General features: G+C 44.9%; 1 protein-coding gene across 1 annotated transcript in view; it reads right to left on the bottom strand.

Annotated features, from left to right (window-relative positions):
• The window catches only part of LOC122801252 (eukaryotic translation initiation factor 4 gamma 1-like), a 2,968,223-nt gene that overhangs the window by 1,712,890 nt on the left and 1,228,022 nt on the right, over positions 1-27,311 (bottom strand). The window contains exon 12 of the mRNA XM_044070804.1: positions 16,763-16,955. Coding sequence (XP_043926739.1) covers positions 16,763-16,955 — 193 coding nt within the window. The remainder of the gene's footprint in view (positions 1-16,762; positions 16,956-27,311) is intronic.

Genomic DNA, 27,311 nt, shown 5'->3' on the forward strand with positions numbered 1-27,311 from the left:
AAAAAAACTCCGGCTTTACTCCATAGCATATTGCCTACTCCAAGGTGATCTCTGCCTAACATACAAAGCTATGTCAAATCCTGAGCTGCAGGACATGCTACAGCTAAACAAATCCCAATCCCTCAGAGACACACAATCTAGGGACCTAAATCTAGTCACCACAATTAACAGAACATGCTGGAAAGAGATTCCTGTCCAAGAGACTTCTCATACTCTAACACTACCTGTGTCAAGCAAATTTAGTCACTATAACTCAAGAAAATCTTGAGTGGATGGGCTTTAGGAAATTCACTCCTGGCATCATATCAGTAGCTTTGCTACACAGGGGTGCAGGTAAACAGCATCCAGGGCTGGTGAAAGCCAGGGAACCTTCTTGGCTAGGCTTACATAGGCCCTAGGGCCGATAGCCTAGTACCTACCTACGCACTTACTTTTCCTTGACAGGGTTGACCAGGTGCCTTGTGCATTCATGGCACCGAAGGCTGCTCCTCAGCCTGTCTGAAGAATCTGTGTACATTTCCTGCACTGGTGGAACAGGATGGAGTTGGAGCCCTAGAATGGTAGAGAGTTGTTGAATCCAATTTCTTTCTTTAGGCATGGAAAAATGGGAATTTGTAACTCCAGCAGGTGCGCATGCAGTGTCCACAATGACTTCAGGTACCAATACCATTTCCACTTGTGTATTTTGCTAGAGGAGCAATGTGACAGTGGAAGCCATAAAGCCCAGGCTCCTGAAAAAGGTCCTGGCTGAAATGTGGGTCAGAGGAATGAGACTTTCAAAGAAGGCAGTGAGCTCCTGGGCCTTCTGCGTGGGGAGAAACCTTCATGACTCTGGTCTGATTGAATCCAGTATCCGAGGAAAATCTGGTCCTGTGTTGGGGTGAGAGCTGATTTTTGGTAATGTATTGTGAATCCCAAGGAAAGGAACCAGACTGCACGGCTGATGTCCTGCTGTAGCAACTCTGGGCTGTTTGGAAAAGATTGTCAAAATATGGGAAGATTTGGATGCCTTGCAATCTGCAGAATGTCACCAATGGTGCTATGCACTTTGGGAAAACACTTGGAGTGGTAAAGTCCAAAGAGCGAAGTATAAAACTGAAAATGTCCACAGGCTACATTAAATCTTAGATATTTCCTGTAGCTGGGGTGGACAAGAAAATGAAGGTAGGCAACATTTTGTCTGTTGAAGCCATTAAGACTTGAGGAAAGATCAAGGGAAATAATATTTGCAAGGTTAGCATCCCGAAAGAGGACACCTTCAGGAAGGCGTTCAGGAATGAGGTCTAAAATAAGTCTCCAAGGAGCTTCCTTCCCTGGAACTTGGAATAACCTGGAATAAAATCCATTTCCTTTTTCATGAGAGGGGACGTGCTGGATCGTGCCTTGATCCAAGTGTGTGATGCACCAGTGGGAACAGTTGTGGTTGGGGAATGCCCCTGAATGGTGAGAGTGACTCCAAGACCATGAAGTATTCCTTTTTAATGATGGAAAGTACCCAAGAGTTGTAACTGATCTTTTCCACCCAGGGCTTCAAAGGGAGAGTAGAAAGGAAAGGAAAGAGGAAAGTACAGTTTTGTACCTACCATAAATGTAGATGTCCGATAGGTATGCATATGCAGTCATAACATATGGGTTGTCCTGCCTCAGGCAGCCCTTCGGTCGGCCGGATTCCAAAGTCTGGGTCTGGCTTCGGCTGATGTCGCACTTCACCCGACGTCATAGCTCCTGGGGTATAAAGGCATCAGCCGACGCCATTTTCCTCAGTGTTTCTTGCCCCAGATGCCAGGTGCCCTCTAGGAAGGCTAAATTTGTATAAAAGTAGAAAATTCCAAACAGTAGAAATCAAAAAGTATATATACATATATACATACAAACAAATACACCATAATAGATTCCCCCAGCTAGCTAAGAGAGGTAAGTACCCTAGGAATACCACAGAGGGGAAGGAGGGTGGGTAATCCTGACTGCAGATGCATACCTATCGGAAATCTACAGTTATGGTAGGTACAAAACTGTACTATGTCCTTCAAGGATGCATCTGCAGTCATAACATATGGGTAGAATACCATAGCCAAACTGGGGGAGGAGGCACTAAGATAATGATGGTGTAGTTAAGATCCCTTGTAAAACTGCAGTTGCAAAACCTGCTCGGGATCTGGAGTATAAAGGAAGATTGTAATGCTTGGCAAATGTATGCACGGAGCTCCAAGTAGCAGCTTCTAAAATGTCTTTGGTAGCCACTCCTCGTAGGAAAGCTGTAGTGGTGGCTGTAGCTCTTGTGGAGTGAGGCCTGATATTTTCAGGAGTTGTCTTTCCATGAAATGAGTAGCAGAATCAAATGCAATTTCCTATCCATTTTGAGATTGTCTGTTTTGAAATTGCTTTTCCTTGCACTCCTGTTGCATATGCTACCAGAAGCTGGTCAGTTTTTCTGCTGGCCTTAGTTCTGTCCAGATAGTAGCGCAGTTGTCTGTGTACATCCAAGGTGTGTAGTAGTTTTTTCCCCCCTGTTCTGTGGGTTAGGGAAGAATGTAGGTAAATGAATAGCTTGGTTCAAGGATACCCTGGATACCACCTTTGGCATAAAAGTAGGATTGGTTCTCAGAGACACACTATCCTGGTGAAAGATAAGGAAAGGCTGCACTGCCATTAAGGCCTGTAACTCGGATACCCTTCTTGCTGAAGTGATTGCTAGCAGGAAGGCAGTTTTCCAAGATAAGAACTGTAAGTCTGCTGTTGCTGCTGGTTCAAAAGGGGGAAGTGTTAATTTTTCTAGTACAAAATTGAGATCCCATGCAGGCAGAGGTGGTTTCCTTGGAGGTTTTACATTTTTGATCCCTCTCAAAAATTGAGGAGAGGATGAGAGAAGACAGGAGGATCCATGTTGTACTCTGCTGAAATCGCTGATGCATGAATCTTAATGGAAGAATAGGACAGGCCATTGTGGAACAGTTCTGCTAAGTATTCAAGGATGTGTGCTAGGTCTGCCAGTGTGACATTTGCTCCCTTTGCTGCACTCCAAATGAGGAATCTCTTCCATTTGGCTGAATATGTTTTCCTTGTGGAGGGTCTGCGAGCCTCCAGGATAATGTCCTTAACCCTCTGAGATAAAGCAGGTTGGTTTTGTTTTATGCAATTTTCCAAGCAGTTAGCTGCAGCGTTTTTAAGTTTGGATGCAGGGTCTTGTAGTTGTTCTGCGTTAGAAGTAAAGGACAGAGGTAGAGGCCATGAGTACGTCCGAGACATGCTTCTCAGTAGCGGGTACCAATGCTGCCTTGGCCAGTCTGGAGCTATCAGAATTACCTTTGGCTGTTCCCCTCTGATTTTCAGTAGAACCTTGTACATCAATGGGAGAGGTGGAAAGGCATATACTGTCAGGGCCTTCCAGCTGAAAGAAAGGGAGTCCACCCTCCAGGCTTGTGGGTGGTATACTCTTGAGCAGAATTTCTTCAGTTGGTGGTTGAGTGGGGAGGCGAACAGGTCCATCTCTGGCATTCCCCATTTCTGTGTTATGGTTTTGAAGATGTCTGGATGCAGCATCCATTCGTGAGCATCCGTGGTAGTTCTGCTTAAGCTGTGTGCTAGTGAATTCTCTTTTCCTGGTACGAATCTGGCCTGCAGTTGGATGTTGAGATTCAGGCCTAAGTTCCACAGGTCCATTGTCATCCGGCATAGAGGGTATGAATGTGCGCCTCCCTGTTTGTTGATGTACCACATGACTGTGGTATTGCCCGTTCTTATCAGCAGGTGTCCTTGCTGGAGGAATGATTTGAATGCCTCGATTGCATGCTTCACTACCAGCATCTCCTTTAGATTTGTGTGTAGATTCAGCTGGTCTGGGGACCATAGGCCTTGGATACACTTGTCTTCCATGTGTGCCCCCCCAGCCTAGGTCTGAGGCATCCGTGGTGATGGTCTGCCTTGGATGTGGTTTGTGGAAAGGCAATCCTCTGTTGATCTGGCAGGCCTGAGCCCACCACAGGAATTCTTTTTTCAGGCATGGAATGATTGGTATCAGGGCTTCTAGACTGTGTCTGTGTTGAGACCATACATTCCTTAGGTACCATTGTAATTTTCTCATATGCAGCCTGGCATGTGGGACCAAGATTATGCAGGATGCCATGTATCCCAGGGCCTGCAGGACTTTCCTTGCAGTAAGCTGAGTTTGTCTTGTTAATGCCATGAAGTAGACTGGTAGTTGCTTTTGTTTTTCTTCCGAGAGAAAAGCCATCTGAGTTAGTGTGTCCAGTTCTGCACCCAAAAATGTTATCCTTTGGGATGGCACTAGTCTTGACTTTTGTATGTTGACTGTGTATCCCAAGGCTTGCAGCAGTTGTATGACATAGGCCAAATACTTTATTATTTTTGTCTTGGTGTCCGCTTGTATTAGGCAGTTGTCCAGGTATGGGTAGATTTGAATTCCCTGAAGCCTGCAATATGCAATTACTGATGCCAGGCATTTCGTGAATACTCTGGGCGCAGTAGATAAGCCAAAGGGCAATGCTGAGAATTGATAATGCTCTGATCCTGCAAGAAATCTGAGGTGTCTTCTGCAATCTGGTCGTATAGGGACGTGCAGGTATGCCTCCTTGAGATCTCGAGTCACCAGCCAAGACTCCTTGCCCAACATGGGAAGAAGTTGCTGTAGGGTCAGCATCTTGAATTTTGGAACAATGAGATGTGTTCAGTGCGGACAAGTCGAAAATAGGCCTCCATTGATTTTCTTTTCTTGGTACAAGGAATAGTCTGGAGTAAAATCTGTGGCCTTGTTCTATAGATGGCACCTTTTCTATTGCTCTCATCCTTAGTAAGCTGATTTGTTTTAGAGCCTCTGATTTCAGGCTTGGTGGAAGGTTTGGCATTCCTCGCTTTTTTGGTAGAGTGTGGAAGTGAAACCTGTAGCCTTTGTCTATTGTTTGCAAAGTCCATTTGTCTCCTGTAATGCAATGCCAGTTTTTTGAAAATAAAGCTAGCTTTCCGCCCAAGGGTGCTTCCAGTTGTTCCCTGGTAGGCGGAATCACAGCCAAGTCATTGTGTCTGTCCTGTGGAAGTGGTTGCAGTCGCAGCTGTGGCGGCACTTCTCTGGTTGGCAGGTTGCCATTGACGACCCCTGTAGGCACCCCTTGATTGGCCTCTGCCTCTTGGGCGTCTATTTCTGCCTCTCTGTGCTCTGGAGGTGTCTGGAAAGGACCAATTCTTTGAAGGCCAATTTCTGCTGAACCTCTGAGGTTGGACCTGCAGAAAATCCTTGACTGTTTGGACAGATTTTGCTTTTTCTTCCACTTTCTTTAGAACCTCCTGTGCAGGGGAGCCAAATAAACTTTGTTTCTCCATAGGGGCATCTAGGAGTTTAGACTTAACATGGTCTGGCAAGGATTGTTCTTTTAGCCAGGCATACCTTCGAATCACTGCTCCAGTCATAGCCGATCTAAATGAAGCCTCCAGTGCATCATAGCCACATTTGAAGAAATGATTACTGACCTGCTGAGAGTTGTGTACCAAATCCTGAAGGGACTTACGGTCTAAAGGTTCAGGAGATTACAGCTTTTTATTCAGCTGATCTAACAAAATTCCTGGTACTGTATCATGTGAAATTGACAGTTTAAAGCCCTGGCAGAAAGAGTAGCAGATGTATAAACCTTTTTACCCCATCTCTCTAATGCTCTTGATTCTCTTTCAGAGGGTAGGGGGTTTTTGGCAGAGGCAGCTGCAACACCTTTAGGGCCCTGAGAAATGGTTTCTGGGTCTGCAGCATGGGCCTTATACAACTGGTAGTGAGAATCCGGGACCCTGTAGTATCTGTCAGGTTTGTCAGGGGCCGGGAGAAGAGAATCAGGGGCAGTACTGGCATCATTGTATGCATCATCAACAACTGATAGTACAGGTGGTATGGCTAAAGGCCTATGCTGTGGTAAGTGTAAAAAAGTCCTTAGCCTTTTCCTAGAATCAGAAAAATCCTGACCCTGCCATTGGAAGTATTCCCTCATTGAGTGTAGAGTTCCCCCAAATGAAAATTCTTCTGGAGGGGAGGCAGAAGGAATGGAGTCTTCTGCATCAGAATCCTCATAAGGTGAGTATGGTCCTTCCTGATGGTCAGATAAATCTGAACCATCTGAGGAATAGTCAGAGGAAAGAGGTTCAGGGAGTTCAGTCCTAGGCCTCTTTTCAGGAGGGGGTTGTGAGGCCCTGTCTGGGTGAGGTTGGGATCCCTTGATCAGAGAAATAAGGTCCTCAGCAAGGCTGAAAATCTGAGAACTTGAGGTAGGTCTGTGAGAGGGAGCTTTTGTAGGTAAGGCCTTGGAAAGTTTAGCTGCTTTAGGCCTGGAGAAGGCCTTGATAGACATAGAAGCAGGGGGTCTAGCTGCCCCACGTGCAGAAGTAGAGATGTCCAAAGGAATAATGTCGGACAAATCTTGTGTGCCTGCTTCTTCAGTAGGAATTTCTGTAGCCGACTCAGCCGGGGCCTGTGTGGCCTTGGTTGTTGGAGGCATGCTTTCGGCCGAAGGGAGAACAGAGGTCTCGGTTTCAGCCGAAACAGAGACACTCGCGGTAGGCCTAACCGTGGTTTCAGCTGAAACCGCGGGCCGCGAATGTCGGTCCTTTTCCTTGCGTTTTTTAGCTAAATGTGTAGTCGGAGTCTCAGACGGCATTTTCTATGCAAAAGCGGAGCCAAAAAACTCTTCAGCAAACTCAGACCGACGTCTAAGTGTCGGTCGGTTGAAGGAAGCACAGGCTAAACAAGCTGATACGTCGTGGTCTGGGCCTAAGCAAGGAAAGCAGTAAGAGTGGAAATCCTTATGAGGTATTTGTTTCCCACAAGTTAAACAATTATTTACTTTGTCTGACATCGGTTGAGGCAAGAAAGAGTCCCCAACGGGGTACTTGGCTTTTTTAGATGTCTTCGGTAGCTGAAATCTCTGGATCTGACCGACCGGCACTTGAACAGCTTCTGCTTCGGGCACCACGCGGCAAGAAAGACTGAGGAAAATGGCGTCGGCTGATGCCTTTATACCCCAGGAGCTATGACGTCGGGTGAAGTGCGACATCAGCCGAAGCCAGACCCAGACTTTGGAATCCGGCCGACTGAAGGGCTGCCTGAGGCAGGACAACCCATATGTTATGACTGCAGATGCATCCTTGAAGGACATCAATGGGATCCAGGTAGTTGATGGACACTGGCTTGTCTGGAAAGGGATTAGGAAGCAGAGTTTGTTCGGGAGTCTGAAAAAATTGTTGCCTCTTCCAAGATCCCTTGGTCTTGGGTTGAGCTGGTCTGGATTACCTCTCAACAAAGGCTGGTTTAAAAGAATAATTATGAATTTCTGTGACAACAGAAAAGTACAGTTGTGTACACTTACCATAAATATAAATGTTGAGTGTATTCACTGTTGCAGTCATTACATTTGGGTTATCTGCTTGCAGGTAGCCCTCAGTCGGCCTGATTAAAAAAAGCCTTGGGTCCTGCGCCGGTTGCTGTCCCTTCTTTCATGACGTCAGGTCGTCAGTAGTATAAAACATGCAGCAGATGCCATTACATCAGTTTTTCTTTCCCCAAATGTCAGGTGCCCCCCTAATGGGAAGCAATTAAATATAAAAGTACAAAGATATACCTCCAACAAAAAAGCAAATACAAAAAAAAAAGCTTTAAAGCATAGTAAAGGAAAGTATAGGTATAGCGAAAATAAGTTAGGGGGCTGGAGGGAGGGAAACCAGGACTGCAATAGTGAATACACTTGAACATCTACATGTTTCTAGTACTAGGCCTCCTTGCCTCTAAAATGATATCCATCACTGGTTTACTGACGGATGGTAAAGGAGAGATTAGGTAATTAGCCAGGCTGCTAGGTTCAGTGTTTGAAGCTGAAGGTGCAGAATCTGGTTCTCCTGCTGAGACAATAGGGTAGCAGTCTGAGGTAGGGGCCATGGGGCCAACAGTGACTGATTAAGAGCCAAACTAAATATCACACAACTGTACTATGTTCTTCATGTTTCACTATTGCAGTCATTACATTTGGGTAGATTCCCAAAGCTATGGTTGGGAGGAGGAATTTCGATAGCAATAGGACCAGCTATAAGGCTCTCAGACTGCAGGGGCAAAGCCAGCTCTGGATTAAGAGAAAATTGGCAAATGATAATGCTTGGTGAAAGTATGTACAGAACTCCAGGTAGCAGCTTCTAGGATGTCCCTGGTAGGGACGCCTCTGAGAAAGGCTGTAGAGGTAGATGCTGCCCTGGTGGAGTGAGGGCTGATCCCCTGGGGGATATTTTTTTCCATACTGCTTATAAGCAGAAATGAATGCAATGGCTTATCCATTTAGAAATGGTTTGCTTTGAAATAGCCTTCCCCTCTGCCCATGCAGCAAATGCCACCAGCAGTTCAGATTTCCTCTGAGGTTTAGTCCTGTCCAAGTAGAATCCAAGTTGTCTGTGCACATCTAAGGAATGCAGCATCCGTTCCCCTTTATTGTGCGGATTGGGGAAAGGTTGGCAAATGAATGAACCGATTAAGAGCCAAACTAAATATCACCTTGGGCATGAAGGATGGATTGGTTCTGAGGGACACCCTGTCCGCATGAAAGATGATGAAAGGCTCCACTGCCATGAGGGCCTGTAATTCAGATACCCTTCTAGCTGAAGTGATTGCTAAAAGGAAAGTTGTTTTCCCAAGAAAGAAATTTTAAGTCTGCATTAGCAGCTGTCTCGAAAGGAGGTAGTGAGTTTCTCCAAGACAAAGTTAAGGTCCCAGGCTGGGGTTAGAGCTCTCCTGGGTGATCTCAAATTTTTGGCCCCTCTGAGGAACTGCTTCAGCAGTGGATGAGATTAGAGGGGAGGTTCTGTGTTATAATTAACTGAAATGGCTGAGAAGTGGATTTTAATGGAGGAAAAAAAGACAGGCCCTTGTGAAGCATTTCAGTTAAGTATTGTAAAATTTGAGGTAAATTGAGCGCTGCTGTGCTCATCCCTGGAGATTGGTTCCCAAGCACAGAATCTTTTCCATTTTTCAGCATAAGATTTTCTAGTACTAGGCCTCCTTGCCTCTAAAATGATATCCATCACTGGTTTACTGACGGATGGTAAAGGAGAGATTAGGTAATTAGCCAGGCTGCTAGGTTCAGTGTTTGAAGCTGAAGGTGCAGAATCTGGTTCTCCTGCTGAGACAATAGGGTAGCAGTCTGAGGTAGGGGCCATGGGGCCAACAGTGACTCTGCGCAAGAGTGGCTACACCAGTGTTGGCGTGGCCAGTCTGGTGCAATCAAAATCGTCCTTGGTTTGTCTTGTTTGATCTTTAATAGTACTTTGGGGAGCACAAGCAGAGGAGGAAAGGCATAAACTGATAAGTTTTTCCAGCTGAAGAACAGAGCATCCACTTCCCAAGCTTGTCTGTGGGGAGCCCTTGTGCAAAATTTGTCCAACTGATAGTTGTGGGGGGAAGCAAGCCAGTCGATATCAGGGCTCCCCCATGCTTGTCAACAAGTTGAAAATCCTTTACTCCAGTTTCCACTCGTGTGGGTTCATGAGGTTTCTGCTTAGTCTGCCAGTGTATTTCATTTTCCTGGCAGGAATTGAGCTTGTAGATGCACTTGGTAGCTCAAGGCTGAGTTCCACAACGTCATGGCTAGTCTGCAGAGGGGGTAAAAATGTGTACCCCCCTGCTTATGTACATTAGTGTTGTCCGCCTTTAACATTAATTGTCCTGGAAGAATGTGGTCCTTTAAGGCTGTCAGAGCATTCTGTACAGCTAAAAAATTTTTGATGGATATGCAGGTGCATTTGACTTTGGTTCCATCTACCCTGAATGCACTTCCCTGCCAGGTGAGCCCCCCCATGCATAGTCTGATGCATATGTTAGGGCTGGGCGGCAGGGGGTAGTGTGAGTGGTGGTCCCTTGTTTTAGTGGAAGGCCTCTGCCACCAAAAACTCTAGGCGTAGGCAAGGTATGATAGGAATCGCTGCTTCTAGATCCTGAGAATGTTGACACCATAGGCTTTTTAGATACCACTGTAGTTTCCTCATATGCAGTCTTGCATATGTAATTAGAAGAATTGAGACCACCATGAACCCCAAAGCTTGTAGTATTTGCCTTGGCAGATAGCAAGGTTTTTGTGGCCATTTGGTTTGAAGTAGGTTGTCAAATGAATTTGTTTCTCTGGCGTGAGGAAAGCCATCTGTGAAGTTGTATTCAAGCTTGCTCCCAGGAATATATTTTGACAGGTACCAGGTGTGATTTGCTTTCGTTTATGGCGTACCCCAGACAAGTTAGCACCCTTTGTACAAAGGCCAGATGATTCAAAATTAAGTCCTGGCATTCTGTTTGGATTAGACAATCGTCCAGGTATGGGTATATTTGAATATTTATTTGCCTGCAAAATGCAATGACTGGAGCTAGGCACTTTTGAATACCCTGGGCACAGCAGATAAGCCAAAGGGCAGTGCAGAGAACTGATAGTGGGTGTAGCCTGCTTTGAAACGCAAGTATCTTCTGCAAGATTTCCTGATTGGGATGTGCAGGTATGTTTTCTTTAAATCTAGTGTTGCCAACCAGGCATCATTGCCTAGCATGGGAAGCAACTGAAGAGTCAGCATCTTGAACTTTGGAATCACCAAAAAGGTGTTTAGAGTAGACAGGTCCAGGATAGGGTGCCATGAATGGTCTTTTCTGGGTACCAGGAAAGTCTCTAGTGCAAACTTTGTCATTTTTCCTCTTCTGGTATCAACTGAATAGCCCCCCATGCTTAAGAGAAAGTACTTGCTTTTGGGCCTCTGCCCACTGATTTGGGGGTAGATCGGGCCACCCGCTAGGTGTTGGTAATGTGTGGAAGTGAAATCTGTATCCCTGGGACACTATTTAAAACCCATTTATCCTGGGTAATGAGTTCCCAGTTCTTTGCATGAAGAGCAATCTTTGCCCCCCAAAGGGGCAGTCAGTTGAGAAGTGCTTGGAAGTTTTAAAAAGTAGTCATTGAGACAGTTTACTATAGGGGGAGTTTTATTACTCCCAGATTTGGAAGTGGAGACCCCTCCCCACTGCTTAGTCCTGTGTGTACCCTGGGAATGAAGCCTGGGAGCTCTGCTGGATAAGGTTTGGACTGACAAGGTATGGAAGAGTCAGGAAACTACCTATTTTTGGAATGCCAATGCCTACTAAACCTTGGAGGTTGTACTTTTAAAAAGTCTCTACCAGTTTGCATAGATTTAGCATTTTCCTCCATCTTTTTAAGAACTATTTCTGCCTTGTTGCCAAACAGGTGGTCCTGGTTTAAGGGAGCATCCAATAATTTTGCTTTAATATGATCTGGCAAGGACTGCTCCTTAAGCCAAGCAAGCCTAAGTACAGACCCAGTTACAGCAGCCCTGCAAGATGCTTCTAGTGAATCAAAACTACATTGCAAAGTAGGTTTTCCAACTTGTTCAGCTGAATGCAGTAAATCCTGTAAATCCTTATTTAAAGCACAATCAGGAATAGTCATTTTCTGTTTAAGCAATCCAATAACATGCTGCTGATACTTTAACATATGAAACTGGCAGTTTAAGGCCCTAATGGCCAAAGTTGCAGATGCGTATACTTTCTTACCCCATCTATCCAGCTCCATGGAGTCTCTATCAGAGGGGGTAGGATTTTTGGCAGCAGTAGCTTTAATGATTTTGGGTCCCAGTGAAATGGTCTCAAGATCCGCAGTACGAGTTTTAAAAAGGAACTTGAGCGTCAGAGACCCTGTAATATCCATCAGGTTTTCTGGGAGCAGGAGGTAGAGAGTCAGGGGCCAAGCTAGATTCCGAAAAGGCATCAACGATGTCTAGTACAGGAGGTATGGCTAAAGGCCTGTGCTGGGGCAGGAGTAAGAAATCCCTAAGCCTCTTGTTAGAATCAGAAATCCTGACATTCCCAACAAAAAAGCTCCCTGAGAGTATGCAAGGTTTCACCAAAAGAGAAATCCCCTGTGGGGGGCAGATGGAATAGAGTCCTAAGCATCAGAATCCTTAAAGAAAATTCAGAATCCTGGTCAGAAGTATAAGCAAACTCAGTCCTACGTCTCTTAGAGGGGGAAGGCTGGCTTCCCCTGATTAAAGTAATAAGGTCTTCAGCCATTCTTATTTGTTTTTTAGGCATAGAGTCTTAACCATGCAGTCTGGGCGTCAGTTTTCTAGGCATGGTTCAAGTTTTAGGCCTTGAAGATGGCGCTGGTTTAATACATAAGTCAGTAGTCCTGAATACACCCTCAGAAGCCAGTGCCTGCACACGGACATATCCAAGGTAGAGATCTACAAGTTCCACAGTTGAAGCATCTCGCGGCATACCGAATCCCGAATAGGTCTCAGTAGAGGCCTGCAAATCTGAAGTAGCGGGTATCAGGGGCTGCGAAAGCGCCTCACCGAGTACCGGCAAACTGGCGACTGGCTTAGGATAAGAGTCATCAGCAGCTTTGGACCTAGACAGCCTGTCTGGTATCAGGGGCTGAGAAAACGCCTCACTGAGTACCGGCAAACTGACGACTGGCTTAAGTCAAGCTTCATCAGCAGCTTTGGACCTAGACAGCCTGTTTTTATCTTGCATTTTTTTCAGAATGTCTGTAGTCGTATGGCTTACCGAAGACGTATCAGGATAATTGAACCGAGCACCAAAACATTTAGAAGTGTAAATATACCAGTGGATAGCTCATGGTTTAAATAAGGGGCAAAACCAACAGCGAGGTAAGTCATGGTTAGGTCCTAGGCAAGGAATACAGTACAAATGAAAACCTTTATAAGGTATTTGTTTTCCACAAGTAATGCAATTTACTTTTACTGACATTGGTTTAGAGCAAAAAAGTTTCCCCAACAGGGTACTTGGCTTTTAGTTCAAGACTTCAGTTGTGAAACTCAAATGAAAATTTCAAGAGTCTGCTGACTGGCACTTGCAAAGTGCTTCGGGCATCGCACGGCAAGAAAGACTGATGTAATGGCATCGGCTGCATGTTTTATACCCCTGGCGTCACGGAAGACAGCAACCAACGCAGGACCAAGACTTTGTTAATCAGGCCAACTGAGGGCTACTGCAAGCAGATAACCCAAATGTGATGACTGCAGCAGTGAAACACAAAACATCCGTGTTGTTGTCCATCAAGAGTTGTCCTAGACGTACAAGGTATTTGAAGGCTGTCAGTGCATTCTGTACAGATAACATTTCTTTTTGACGGATATACAGTTGCATTCGTCTTCGGCTCAATTTGCCTTGAATGCATTTGCCTGCCATGCGAGCCCCCTCACGCATAGTCTGATAAGTGTCGTCAGGGTTTTGGCGGCAAGGGGTTGAGTGAAAGGAAGTCCCGTGTTGTGGTTGGCAAGCCTCTGCCCACCAAAGAACTCTGTCCTTAGGCAAGAAATGATAGGAATCATTACTTCCAGGTCCTGAGAATGATGACACGAGTACCACTGAAATTTCCTCATATGCAATCTTGCATATGGACTTAGGAGGATGCATGAGGCCATGAACCCTAGTGCTTGCAGTATTTCTTGCAGATAGCTGGGTTTGGGTGGCCAATAATTTGAAGTCATTTCTCAAATAAACCTGCTTTTCTGGAGTGAGGAATGCCATCTGGGAAGTTGCGTTAAAGCTTGCTCCCAGGAATACAATCTTGGGTAACAGATGTGATTTATTTTCGTTGATAGTATACCTCAGATAAGTTGGGAGTCTCTCTACAAACATCAGGTGCTGAAGCAGCAATTCCTGGCTGTCCGCCTGAATCAGGCAATTGTCGAAGTATGGGTAAATTTGAATGTTTTTCTGCCTGCAGTATGCAATGGCTGGAGCCAGGCAGTTTGCGAATATGCTGGGCACAGTAGTTAAGCCAAATGGAAGTGCAGAGAACTGACAGTGCATAGAGCCTGCCCTGAAACGTAGGTATTTCCTGCAGGATTCCCTTATGGGGATGCGCAGATGAGCTTCTTTTAAGTTTAGGGTGATCAGCTAGGAGTCCCTTGTCTAGCATAGGAAGCAGCTGTTGGAGTGTATGCATTTTGAACTTTGGTACCAGCAGAAAGGTGTTTAGAACTGACAGACCCAGGATAGGGCTCCAAGAGTTCTCTTTTCTGGGCACCAGGAACAGTCTGGATTAGAAACCCTTTCCCCTTTCCACTGCTGCAACAGGATGAATAGCCCTGATACTGAGAAGAGAAAGTACTTGCTTTTGGGCCTCTGCCCACTGGTTTAGAGGAATGTCTGGCAACAACTCTGCAGCTGGCATTGGGTGGAAGTAGAATCTGTATCCCTGAGATACAATGTTTAAGACCAGTCAGTCCTGGGTAATGTGCTCCCAGCTTTTTGCATGCCGGCGAGTTTTCCTCCTAGAGGTGCAAGCATTTGGGCATGGCTGGGCAGGATGAGCAAGTCACTGTGAACTTTTTCCATAAGGGGGTGGCTTACCACTCCCTGTTTTAGAGGTGGGAGCACTCTATTGTTTAGATCTGTGCATACCCTGAGACTGTAGTCTGTTGCCCCTGGGTTTGGACTGGAGCTCTGGGAGGGACTGGAAAAGACCAGTTATTTTGAAGGCCAATGCCTACTGAATCTAGGTGGTTGCACCTGTAGGAAATAACAGTTTGCATAGATTTAGCTTTTTCCTCCATCTTTAAGAACAACTTCTGCTTTTGTGCCAAACAATAATTCGTGGTTTAATGGAGCATCTAGTAATTTTGCTTTGACATGGTCTAGCACACTGCAAAGTAGGTTTACCAACTTGGTTTGCAGAATGCATTAATTCTTGTAAATCTATTTTCTGAACAATCATGAAACATTTTTGGTTTAATTAGTTCCATAATATGCTGCTGGTACTTCAACATGTGAAATTAGCAATTTAAAGCCCTGATGTCAAGGGTTGCAGAGGTACATACCTTCTTTCCCCATCTGTCTAAAGACATAGAATACCTGTCCGAAAGGGTATGTTTTTTGGCTGCAGTAGCCTTAATACCTTTAGGTCCCTGGGAAATGGTCTCTGGATCCGCAGTGGGATTTTTAAATAGAAATTTGTGAGAGTCAGGTACTCTGTAGTACCTGTCGGGCTTTCTGGGAGCTGGTGGTAAAATATCAGGGCTAAGACTGGATTCCATGAAGACATCTATAATCTCTAGAATAGGGGGTATAGCTAGAGGCCTGTGCTGAGGCAAGTCTAAATTCCTTGAGTCTCTTTTTGGACTGTGGGTAGTCCTAGCATTCCCAGCAGAAATGTTCCCTTAAGGTACGCAAGGCTTCACTGAAAGAAAAATCCTCGGGGGGGAGGGGGGGGTCTGGGGGTAGATGGAATGGAATCCTCTGCATCTGAATTCTCATAGGTAGATAAGGGTATGTCCGGGTAATCAGAGGGCTCAATCATCGGGCTCATGGTCTGTAGAATCAGAAGGAAAAATCAATTTTTTGTCTCTTAGAGGGGGAAGGCTGGCTTCCCCTAATAAAAGTAGTAAGATCTTCAGCCATTCTAAGCATTAGTTTCTGTGGCATGAGAGCTTGAGAATGCACTTTGGTAGTCGTTTCCCAAGCGTAGTGCAAACTCCGGGCCTGGGAAATTCGCTAGTTTTAATCAGAAAGTAAGTAGTCAGTTAAATACGAACATCGGAAGGTCTGAATACACCCTCAGAAGCTGATGCCTGCACAGCAGCTCCGGACCCATTAAAGGTAGAGACCTCCGCAGGTTCCAGACTCTAAGCATCTTGCTGCATATTGGACTCCAAATTGGTCTCAGTAGAGGTCTGTGAATCTGTAGAAGCAGGTATCAGGGGCTGCAAAAGCACCTCACTGAGTACCAGTGGACTGGCGACTAGCTTAATGGAAGGGTCATCGGCAGTTTTGGACGTATGCGGTCTGTCTTTATCCTTACTTTTTTTTCAGAAGATCGGTAGTCGGATGGCTCATCGAACCCTTTTTGGAATACAGAGAACGAGTGTGAAAGAATTTAGTGACAAAGACAGCTAGACAAAGAATAGTTTGGGTGTTGAACAAGGTACAAAACTGACAGCAAAGAACGTTGTGGTCTGGGACTAAACAGGTGACACAGTAAGAATGAGAATTTGAGTTACTTGCTTTCCACAGGCAAGACAATTGTTAACTTTTTCTGACATCTGTTAGAGCAAGAAAAAATGATACCTATTGGGGTACATAGCTTTAGAAGACTTCAGGTTTGAAACTAGAGTAACGAAAACTTCAGACAGCGGCCGACCGGCACTTGTGAACTGCTGTTTCGGGCTCCTGCTCAGCAAGAAAAGCTGATGCAATGGCATCGGCTGCATGTTTTATACCCAACTGCCTGACGTCATGGAAGAGGCAACAGCATCAGACGCAGAAATCCCAAGAGACTGGTATTCAGGCCAGCTGAGGGCTACCCACAGGTAGATAACCTAAGTGTGATGACTGCAACAGAGAAACAAGAGGATCACGTGGCGTACGAATGGCAGCTGAAGTTCTGAGGGCTGGTGCATGCCAATGTCACCTTTATGGCCAAGATACGCTCAGCCACGTTAGACATCTCACACCTTGGAGGGACTGAAATATTTTGAATAATGGCCGTACACACGAGACTAGATGAGTAAACCCATAGGCAGAATACTACGAGAATAGGACATCTGCATGACAACTTGAGTAACATCTGGTAGTAGATATTTAAAACTGGAAAGAAGTAAATCTCTGGGTGAACTGAGAACCAACCCAACCAGCTAAACCATCTAAATGCCTTCAAAACTAGCAACATAATAGCATGCTTAACTAAGATCTTTTCACATCCCTTTTCATACATACCTTCTTTATATTTATACTTCTGGTCTGCATTCAAAACAGTCTCTGGTTTGACATACTCTGCATCTAGTCTGTCTTCCTTTTCCTCCCATGTTTCTTCTACCTCTTCTTGGGCAGGCAAGCTTTTTTCTTCAGCAGCTGCAACAGGTGGGGTAGACTGTGTTTCCACTTCTCTTGGAACTTCATTCACCTGTGGCTACACCCACATAAAAAAAGTTACTGTTTATACATTAAACACATGTACAACAAAAGATGATTTCCCAAAGAATGCACAAGTCTAAGCTTAGTTCAGTGCTGAAGAAAGAGGGGGTATTAAGGGCCACTTTAATAAGCTAAGAAATTCAGTGAACACAAGTCTTCAATCCAGCACAACAATGAAGTGAACCAACAGAAGAGCTTTTCAACACTACTTTCATGTCTGGACTCTACGCCAACAGTACCACAGCACAAACGTCAGTCCCCACTCCCTTTAAACATACATTCCCTGTACAACTGCACCACAAGGATGCAAACATTACACATTCCTGGCGATGAAGTAAGGCTCTCAGTTGTATAGTTATTCTTTGCTAGTGATTCTTAAAGGAGTTACTTGTGGGTATCAGAATATCACATGTACAATATTAATATGCTTACTAAGGCACAAAAACAAAACAGCCCAGACTCGAAGTGGTTAGTCAAGGTAGTAGTGTTGTGCACCAGACCAGACTACCAGCTAATAAAATACATGTATAAATGGACAACCATGAACAGGCATATTCAGCATAAAGGTTTTTGAACAGTTAAGAGTAATGTTACTTTTTGTTAATCTTATTGTCTACTTCCAACTAGAATTTGGAAAAGCGTTGGTTTATTACAAAGACAGTTCTGAAAGTTTTTTTCTGTAGGTTTCCACCATTTTCTAGGTAAAAAAAAAAGCCTACATCTGACTAAGTATGACAGAAGCCAACGCCAGGGAAATACCAAGAAAACCATACTCTGATAAATTGTATACATGATTTATTCCAGTAATTGAAAAAAATCAAAATCTTAATCACAATATGGAAAATCTTCAGATTAAGTTAGTCGCGTTTAAATCTAAAGCTAACATTTATCTAAATATAACTACCTAAAAAGGTACAAATCAGTGCTGCATAAATGTGGATGCCTTAACAGCATCTTCTGGTTTTTAATAGTTTTTGGGCTGACCACATTAGGAGCCGGATTCTGACCTCATTAGGAGCAGGATTCTTCCCACATTGACTATTCAGTCATGAAACAGGATTACTTAAGGATTATACAAGTACCATAAAAATGTTTAAACTAATTTTCCTGTTCCATGGATCTACCAAAGCAGCTTCTGACTATTAAAGCACATAAAAAACAAAATGGTTTCACCTCTATGGTACTATGTATAAAACTTAATGCTAAGAAACTACAAAATATTGACAGAACAGACATTTCATTCTAAACCCTAAACATAGCAATACTGAAACTCGATGTAAGACTACCTAAAGCATTTTTAGGAGTACTATGTTTCACGGCACTTCTCCCTCCCCAACATGCAGTCCCAAAATCAGTGCTACTTACAGATACTAAGTCTGGCAACATACTTCAGAGTAAAGAAAATTCTTTGAGATACCACAGCTATGGACTACATGCCTAAGAAACAGCTGCAGTTTTCCAGGGATAAATTAGTCCCTTGCACCCAAGCAATTTACGACTTACAAGTCATACAGTTTCATATAGGGAAGTCAGAGTTGGGAAAAACTTCAGTAAGTCTATACAACATTCCCCATATTTCTAAGATACCGATGATCACCATGACATGGGGCAAAAAAAAAAAAAAAGAAGTTATGTACTTACCATAATGTTCCATCTGAGTGGGTACACTTCATTTTTCTGCAACAGTGGCTATTCGGATCTGTATCTGATCCAAGCCGGCAACTTTTCAAGCATCTGCTCCGAGCTCCAAGCCCCCCTTACCCATAACCCATCACCATCTCCTACCTTCCCTCAAATAGAGTTTGCCACTACTCAACCAGTTAGCAACTCAACTATATAATACACCCCGAACAGGTTCGGGGGAAAGAGGGTGGGACGGTTGCAGAAAAATGATGTTTACTACTCAGATGGAACGTTATGGTAAGTACATAACTTATCTGAAATAGTTAACTTAATTTTATCTGCAACCTGTGGGACAGACCCCAGCTACATAAACTCCTGGGAGGCCCTCATGGAAGGATATTCCTGAGCAACACAGAGCCGAAGGATGCTCTCCCGCTGGAGATCAAATCCAGCTTATGACAAATGAAGGTATGTGACCTTGCCCAGTTTGCTGCCGCACAAAAGTCATCCAGTGGAACCCTAGACCAAAAATGCAGCAGAAGTCGCCATAGATCTGGTAGAATGAGCTTTAACAGGACCAGGCTGGGACAGCCCTTTGTCTTTACAAAGTTGCAAGACACATTGTGTAATCCATCTAGCTAAGGAAACCTTGGAGATGGCTTTGCCCAGAAAGGGTTCAGAAAAGGACACAAATAACTGGTCAGATTACTGAAGGGCTTTGTTCTGTGTAAATAAAAACAAAGCTATGAACATCTAGCAAATGCAGCTTATATTTGCCCTTGTTCTGAAAATATGGAAAGAAAACAGGCAGGTTAATTGTTTGATTAATGTTTGCCTCAGAAGCACTTTTGGTAAGAAGGAAGGGTTCATGTGGAGAGAAACCCTGTCCTTATGGAAGATCAAGTAAGGAGGTACGGCAGACAAAGCTCGAATCTCAAACCCTCCTAGCCGACTTAATGGCCACTAACAAGGATCTCTTCCAGGATAAGAAAGTACAGTTTTGTACCTACCATAAATGTAGATGTCCGATAGGTATGCATCTGCAGTCCTAACATATGGGTTGTCCTGCCTCAGGCAGCCCTTCGGTCGGCCGGATTCCAAAGTCTGGGTCTGGCCTCGGCTGATGTCGCACTTCACCCGACATCACAGCTGCTGTTTATTGGGTATAAAGGCATCAGCCAATGCCATTTTCCTCTGTTTCTTGCCCCAGATGCCAGGTGCCCTCTAGGAAGGCTAAATTTGGATAAATGCAAATAATTCCAAACAGTAGAGAGCAAACAATATAAATATATATATATATATATATATATACATATATACAAACAAATACACCATAATAGATTCCCCCAGGTAGCTAAAAGAGGGGTAAATACCCTAGGAATACCACAGAGGGGAAGGAGGGTGGGTAATCCTGACTGCAGATGCATACCTATCGGACATCTACATTTATGGTAGGTACAAAACTGTACTATGTCCTTCAAGGATGCATCTGCAGTCCTAACATATGGGTAGAATACCATAGCCAAACTGGGGGAGGAGGCACTAAGATAAAGATGGTGTAGTTAAGATCCCTTGCAAAACAGCAGTTGCAAAACCTGCTCGGGATCTAGAGTATAAGGGAAGATTATAATGCTTGGCAAATGTATGCACGGAGCTCCAAGTAGCAGCTTCTAAAATGCCTTTGGTAGCCACTCCTCGTAGGAAAGCTGTAGTGGTGGCTGTAGCTCTTGTGGAATGAGGTCTGATTTTCAGGAGTTGTCTTTCCATGAAAAGAGTAACAAAACCGAATGCAATTTCCTATCCATTTTGAGATTGTCCGTTTTGAAATTGCTTTTCCTTTCATTCCTGTTGCATATGCTACCAGAAGCTGGTCAGTTTTTCTGCTGGTCTTAGTTCTGTCCAGATAGTAGCGTAATTGTCTGTGCACATCCAAGGTATGTAGCAGTCTTTCCCCCCTGTCCTGTGGGTTGGGGAAGAATGTAGGTAAATGAATCGCTTGGTTCAATGATACTCTGGAGACCACTTTTGGCATAAAGGTAGGGTTAGTTCTCAGAGAGACTCTATCCTGATGGAAGATAAGGAAGGGCTGTACTGCCATTAATGCCTGTAACTCAGATACCCTTCTTGCTGAAGTGATTGCTAGCAGGAAAGCAGTTTTCCAAGACAAGAACTGTAATTCTGATGTTGCTGCTGGTTCAAAAGGGGCAAGTGTTAATTTTCCAGCACAAAGTTGAGATCCCATGTAAGTAAAAGGTGGTTTCCTTGGAGGTTTTACATTTTTAATTCCTCTCAAGAACTGCCTGAGTAGAGGATGAGAGAAGACAGGAGGATCCATGTTGTATTGTGCTGAAATTGCTGATACATGAATCTTAATGGAGGAGTAAGACAGGCCATTGTGGAACAGTTCTGCTAAATATTCCAGGATGTGTGCTATGCTTGCCAATGACACATTTTCTCCCTTTGCTGCACTCCAAATGAGATATCTTTTCCACTTGGCTGAATAAGTTTTCCTTGTGGAGGGTCTGCGTGCCTCCAGGATAATGTCCTTAACCCTCTGAGATGAACCTGGGTTATTTTGTTTTATGCAATATTCCAAGCAGCTAGCTGCAGTGTTTTCAAGTTTGGATGTAGGATCTTGTAGTTGTTCTGTGTTAGAAGTAAAGAACATAGAGGTAGAAGCCATGCGTGTGTCCGAGACATGCTTCTCAGTAGCGGGTACCAATGTTGCCTCGGCCAGTCTGGAGCTATCAGGATTACCCTTGGCTGATCCTCTCTGATCTTCAGTAGAACTTTGTACATCAAAGGAAGAGGTGGAAATGCATATGCTGTCAGGTTTTTCCAGCTGAAGGAAAGGGAGTCCACCCTCCAAGCAAGTGGGTGGTATGCTCTTGTGCAGAATTTCTTCAATTGGTGGTTGTGTGGGGAGGCGAAAGTACAGTTTTGTACCTACCATAAATGTAGATGTCCGAGAGGTATGCATCTGCAGTCCTAACAAATGGGTTGTCCTGGCCTCAGGCAGCCCTTCGGTCGACCGGATTCCAAAGTCTGGGTCTGGCCTCTGCTGATGTCGCACTTCACCCGACGTCATAGCTGCAGTTCTGCGGGTATAAAGGCATCAGCCGACGCCATTTTCCTCAGTGATTCTTGCCCCAGATGCCAGGTGCCCTCTAGGAAGGCTAAATTTGGATCAATGCAAATGTTTCCAAACAATAGAGAGCAAATAGAAATAAACATGTAAATACATATATACAAACAAATACACCATAATAGATTCCCCCAGCTAGCTACAAGATGGGCAAATACCCTAGGAGTACCACAGAGGGGAAGGAGGGTGGGTAATCCTGACTGCAGATGCATACCTCTCGGACATCTACATTTATGGTAGGTACAAAACTGTACTATGTCCTTCAAGGATGCATCTGCAGTCCTAACAAATGGGTAAAATACCATAGCCAAACTGGGGGAGGAGGCACTAAGAGTTTATGGTGTAGTTAAGATCCCTTGCAAAACAGCAGTGGCAAAACCTGCTCGGGATCTGGAGTATAAAGGTAGATAATGCTTGGCAAATGTATGCACGGAGCTCCAAGTAGCAGCCTCTAAAATGTCTTTGGTAGCCACTCCTCGTAAGAAAGCTGTAGTAGTGGCTGTAGCCCTTGTGGAGTGAGGTCTGATGTTTTCTGGAGTTGCCTTTCCATGAAAAGAGTAACAAAATCTAATGCAATTTCCTATCCATTTTGAGATTGTTTTGAAATTGCTTTTCCTTCCATTCCTGTTGCATATGCTACCAGAAGCTGGTCAGTTTTTCTATTGCTCTTGGTTCTGTCCAGGTAGTAGCGCAATTGTCTGTGTACATCCAAGGTATGCAGCAATCTTTCCCCCCTGTTCTGCAGGTTGGGGAAGAATGTTGGTAGGTGTATTGCTTGGTTTAATGATACCCTGGAGACCACACATTTGGCATAAAGGTAGGATTAGTTCTCATGGACACTATCCTGATGGAAGATAGGTAAGGGCTGTACTGCCATTAATGCCTGTAATTCAGAAACCCTTCTAGCTGAAGTGATTGCAAGCAGAAATGCAGTTTTCCAAGACAAGTACTGTAATTCTGCTGTTGCTGCTGGTTCAAAAGGGAGGAGTGTCAACTTTTCTAACACAAAGTTCAAGTCCCATGTAGGCAATGGTGGTTTCCTTGGTGGCTTTACATTTTTAATTCCTCTGAGAAACTGCCTGAGTAGAGGTTGAGAAAAGACTGGAGGATCCATGTTGTATTCTGCTGAAATTGCTGATGCATGAATCTTAATGGAGGAGTAACACAGACCATTGTGGAAAAGCTCTGCTAAGTATTCCAGGATGTTAGCTATGTTTGCCAATGATGCATCTACTCCTTTTGTTGCACTCCAAATGAGATATCTTTTCCAATTTGCTGAATAAGTTTTCCTTGTTGAGGGTCTGCGAGCCTCCAAGATAATGTCTTTAACCCTTTGAGATAAATCTGGGTTATTTTTCCTTATGTAATGTTCCAAGCAGCTAGCTGCAGTGTTTTCAAGTTTGGATGCAGGATTTTGAAGTTGTTCTGTGTTAGCAGTAGAGGTAGTAGGGGTAGAGGCCATGCGTGTTCCTGGGACATACTCCTCAGTAGCGGGTACCAATGTTGCCTCGGCCAATCTGGAGCTATCAAGATGATCCTCGGGTGATGATCTTTGATCTTCAGTAGCACTTTGTGCATCAAAGGAAGAGGTGGGAATGCATATGCTGTCAGGTTTTCCCAACTGAAGGATAGGGAGTCCACCTTCCAAGCAAGTGGGTGGTATGTCCTTGTGCAGAATTTTTTCAATTGGTGGTTGTGTGGGGATGCGAACAGGTCTATTTCTGGTAGTCCCCATTTCCTTGTGATGGTTTTGAAGATGTCTGGATGCAGCATCCATTCGTGGGCATCCGTGGTGGTTCTGCTTAATATGTCTGCTAGTATATTTTCTTTTCCTGGCACAAATATGGCTTGGAGCTGAATGTTGAGGCTCAGGGCCACATTCCAGAGGTCCATTGCCATCCGGCATAGAGAATATGAATGTGTGCCTCCCTGTTTGTTGATATACCACATAACTGTGGTGTTGTCCGTCCTTATCAGCAAATGACCCTGTTGAAGAAATGGTCTGAATGTCTGAATTGCCTGTTTTACTGCCAGCATCTCTTTTGATTTATGTGTAGGTTCATCTGGTCTTGAGTCCATAAGCCTTGTATGCACTTGTCCACCATGTGTGCCCCCCAACCGAGGTCCGAGGCGTCCGTGGTGATAGTCTGGCTTGGGTGAGGCCTGTGGAAGGGCAGCCCTTTGTTCAATTGACAGGCCTGGGCCCACCACTGGAATTCTTGCTTCAGGCATGGAATTATTGGAATTTGGGTTTCTAGGCTGTGCTTGTGCTGAGACCATAAATTCCTCAGGTACCATTGCAACATCCTCATATGTAGTCTGGCATGTGGAATTAATATTATGCAGGATGCCATGTAACCCAGGGCTTGCAGGACTTTCCTTGCTGTAAGCTGGTTCTGCGTTGTTAATGCCATGAAATAGAGTGGTAGCTGCTTCTGTTTTTCTGCTGTGAGGAATGCCATCTGGTTTGATGTGTCCAGTTCTGCACCCAGGAAGGTTATCCTTTGGGATGGTATCAGCCTAGACTTTTTTGTGTTGACTGTGTATCCCAGGGCTTGCAGCAGGTGAATAACCTTTCAAATCTTTTGTTAATTTGTCTTTGCTGTCCGCTTGTAACAGGCAGTCGTCCAGGTATGGATAAATTTGAATTCCCTGAAGCCTGCAATGAGCAATTACTGATGCCAGGCATTTCGTGAATACTCTGGGCAGTAGATAAGCCAAAGGCAATGCTGAGAATTGATAATGCTCTGATCCTGCAAGAAATCTGAGGTATCTTCTGCAATTTGGTCGTATGGGGACGTGCAGGTATGCCTCCTTGAGATCCAGAGTCACCAGCCAAGACTCCTTGCCCAGCATGGGAAGAAGTTGCTGTAGGGTCAGCATTTTGAATTTTGGAACAATGAGATATGTGTTTAGAGCGGACAGGTCGAGGATAGGTCTCCATTGGTTTTCCTTTCTTGGTACTAGGAAAAGCCTTGAATAAAATCCTTGTCCTTGTTCCATAGCCGGTACCTTTTCTATAGCTCTCATCCTTAGTAAGTGGTCTATTTGCTGTAGAGCGTTTGTCCTTTGGTTTGGAGGTAGGTTTGGCATTCCTCTCTTCCTTGGAAGAGTATGGAAGTGAAACCTGTAGCCTTTGTCTATGGTCTGTAAAATCCATTTGTCTCCTGTAATGTAATGCCAATTTTCTGAAAATAAGGCTAGCTTTCCGCCTAAGGGTGCTGCCAGTTGTTCCCTGGTAGGCGGTTTCAGAGCCAAGTCACTGTGATTGTCCTGTGGAAGTGGTAGTGGCTGGATCTGTGGCAGTAGTTCTCTGGCTGTTAGGCTGCCACTGGCGTCCCTGTAGGCACCTCTGGATTGACCTCTGCCTCTAGGGCGTCTATTTCTGCTTCTCTGTGCTCTGGTGGTGTCTGGAAAGGACCAATTCTTGGAAGGCCAGTTCCTACTAAACCTCGAAGGCTGGACCTGTAAGAAATCCTTGACTGTCTGGACAGATTTAGCTTTTTCTTCCACCTTCTTCAACACTTGCTGTGCAGGGGAACCAAACAAACTGTGCTTTTCCATGGGAGCATCTAGAAGCTTTGACTTTACATGGTCTGGTAAGGATTGCTCTTTTAACCATGGATGCCTTCTGATCACTGTACCAGTCATAGCTGATCTAAAAGAAGCCTCCAGTGCATCATAGCCGCATTTTAAGGAATGATTACTGACCTGCTGAGTGTTATGCACCAAATCCTGAAGGGACTTACGGTCTAAATGCACCAAATCCTGAAGGGACTTACGGTCTAAAGGTTCAGGCGAGGACAGTTTTTTAGTGAGCTGATGTAACAGAAATTCCTGATACTGAATCATGTGGAATTGACAGTTTAAGGCCCTAGCCGAAAGAGTAGCAGAAGTAAAAACTTTTTTACCCCATCTCTCCAATGCCCTAGATTCTCTTTCAGAGGGGAGGGGGTTTTTGGCAGAGGCAGCTGCTACAGCTTTGGGGCCCTGTGAAATAGTTTCAGGATCTGCAGTAGGAGCCTTATACAAATGATAATGTGTGTCCGGAACCCTGTAGTATCTGCCGGGCTTAGCAGGGGCCGGAGGCAGTGTGTCAGGGGCAGTACAAGCATCATTAAATGCATCATCCACAACTGTAAGTACTGGAGGAATAGCTAAAGGCCTATGCTGTGGTAAATGTAAAAAGGTCCTAAGCCTTTTCCTAGAGTCTGAAAAATCCTGGCCCTGCCACTGAAATTGTTCCCTCATAGCATGCAAGGTTTCCCCAAAAGAAAATTCCTCAGGAGGAGAGGCAGAAGGTATGGAATCCTCTGCATCAGAGTCCTCATATGGAGAATAAGGGCCCTCTGGAGGATTTGTATTTTCTGAATCATCAGAGGAATAATCTGAAGAAACTGGCTCAGGGGGCTCTGCTCTAAGCCTCTTCTCTGGAGGTGGGTGAGAGGCCCTGTCAGGGTGAGACTGGGTTCCCCTGATCAAAGAAATGAGATCCTCTGCTAGACTAAGCATTTGAGTACTAGAGCTAGGCCTGAGAGAGGGGGCTTTAGCAGGCACGGCCTTTGAAGATTTAGCTGCTTTATCCCTGGCAAAAGTCTTAATTGACATGGATGCAGGGGGCCTAGCAGCTCCACGTGCAGGAGTAGATACATCTAGGGGGTAGTATCTGATAAATCCTGAGAAACTGTAAGAGCAGGTGGATTTTCCGTAGCAGATTCAGCCATGCTGGAAGAGGCCTCGGTAGGAGGAGGCATGCTTTCGGCCGAAGGAAGAACCGCGGACTCGGTTTCGGCCAAAACAGAGACACTCGCGGTTGGCTTGACCGCGGTTTCGGCCGAAATCGCGGACCGCGAGTGTCGGTCCTTCTTACGCTTTTTAGTTAATTGTGAAGTCGGAGTCTCCGACGGCATGATATAAGCAAAAGCGGAGCCGAAAAACTCCTCTGCAAACTCCGACCGACGTCTAATTGTCCGTCGGTTGAAGGAAGCACAGGCTAGACAAGCTGCTACGTCGTGGTCTGGGCATAAACAAGGTAGGCAGTAAGAGTGGAAATCTGTACGAGGTATTTGTTTCCCACAAGTTAAACAGTTATTCACTTTTTCTGACATCGGCTGAGGCAAGAAAGTCTCCCCAACGGGGTACTTAGCTTTTTAGAAGTCTTCGGTAGTAGCAATCTCTGGTTCTGACCGACCGGCACTTGCGAACAGCTTCTGCTTCGGGCTCCACGCGGCAAGAAAGACTGAGGAAAATGGTGTTGGCTGATGCCTTTATACCCGCAGAACTGCAGCTATGACGTCGGGTGAAGTGCGACATCAGCCGAGGCCAGACCCAGACTTTGGAATCCGGCCGACCGAAGGGCTGCCTGAGGCCAGGACAACCCATTTGTTAGGACTGCAGATGCATCCTTGAAGGACATCAAGTCTATCTCTGGTAGTCCCCAATTCTTTGTTATGGCTTTGAAGATATCTAGATGCAGCATCCATTCTTGAGCATCCGTGGTAGTTCTGCTTAAGGTGTCTGCTAGAGAATTTTCTTTTCCTGGTACAAATCTGGCCTGAAGTTGAATGTTGAGATTCAGGGCCA

Source organism: Protopterus annectens, chromosome 4.part1 (assembly GCF_019279795.1).
Source record: "Protopterus annectens isolate FY-2018-M chromosome 4.part1, PAN1.0, whole genome shotgun sequence".
In the NCBI taxonomy this organism is placed as follows: domain Eukaryota; kingdom Metazoa; phylum Chordata; order Ceratodontiformes; family Protopteridae; genus Protopterus; species Protopterus annectens.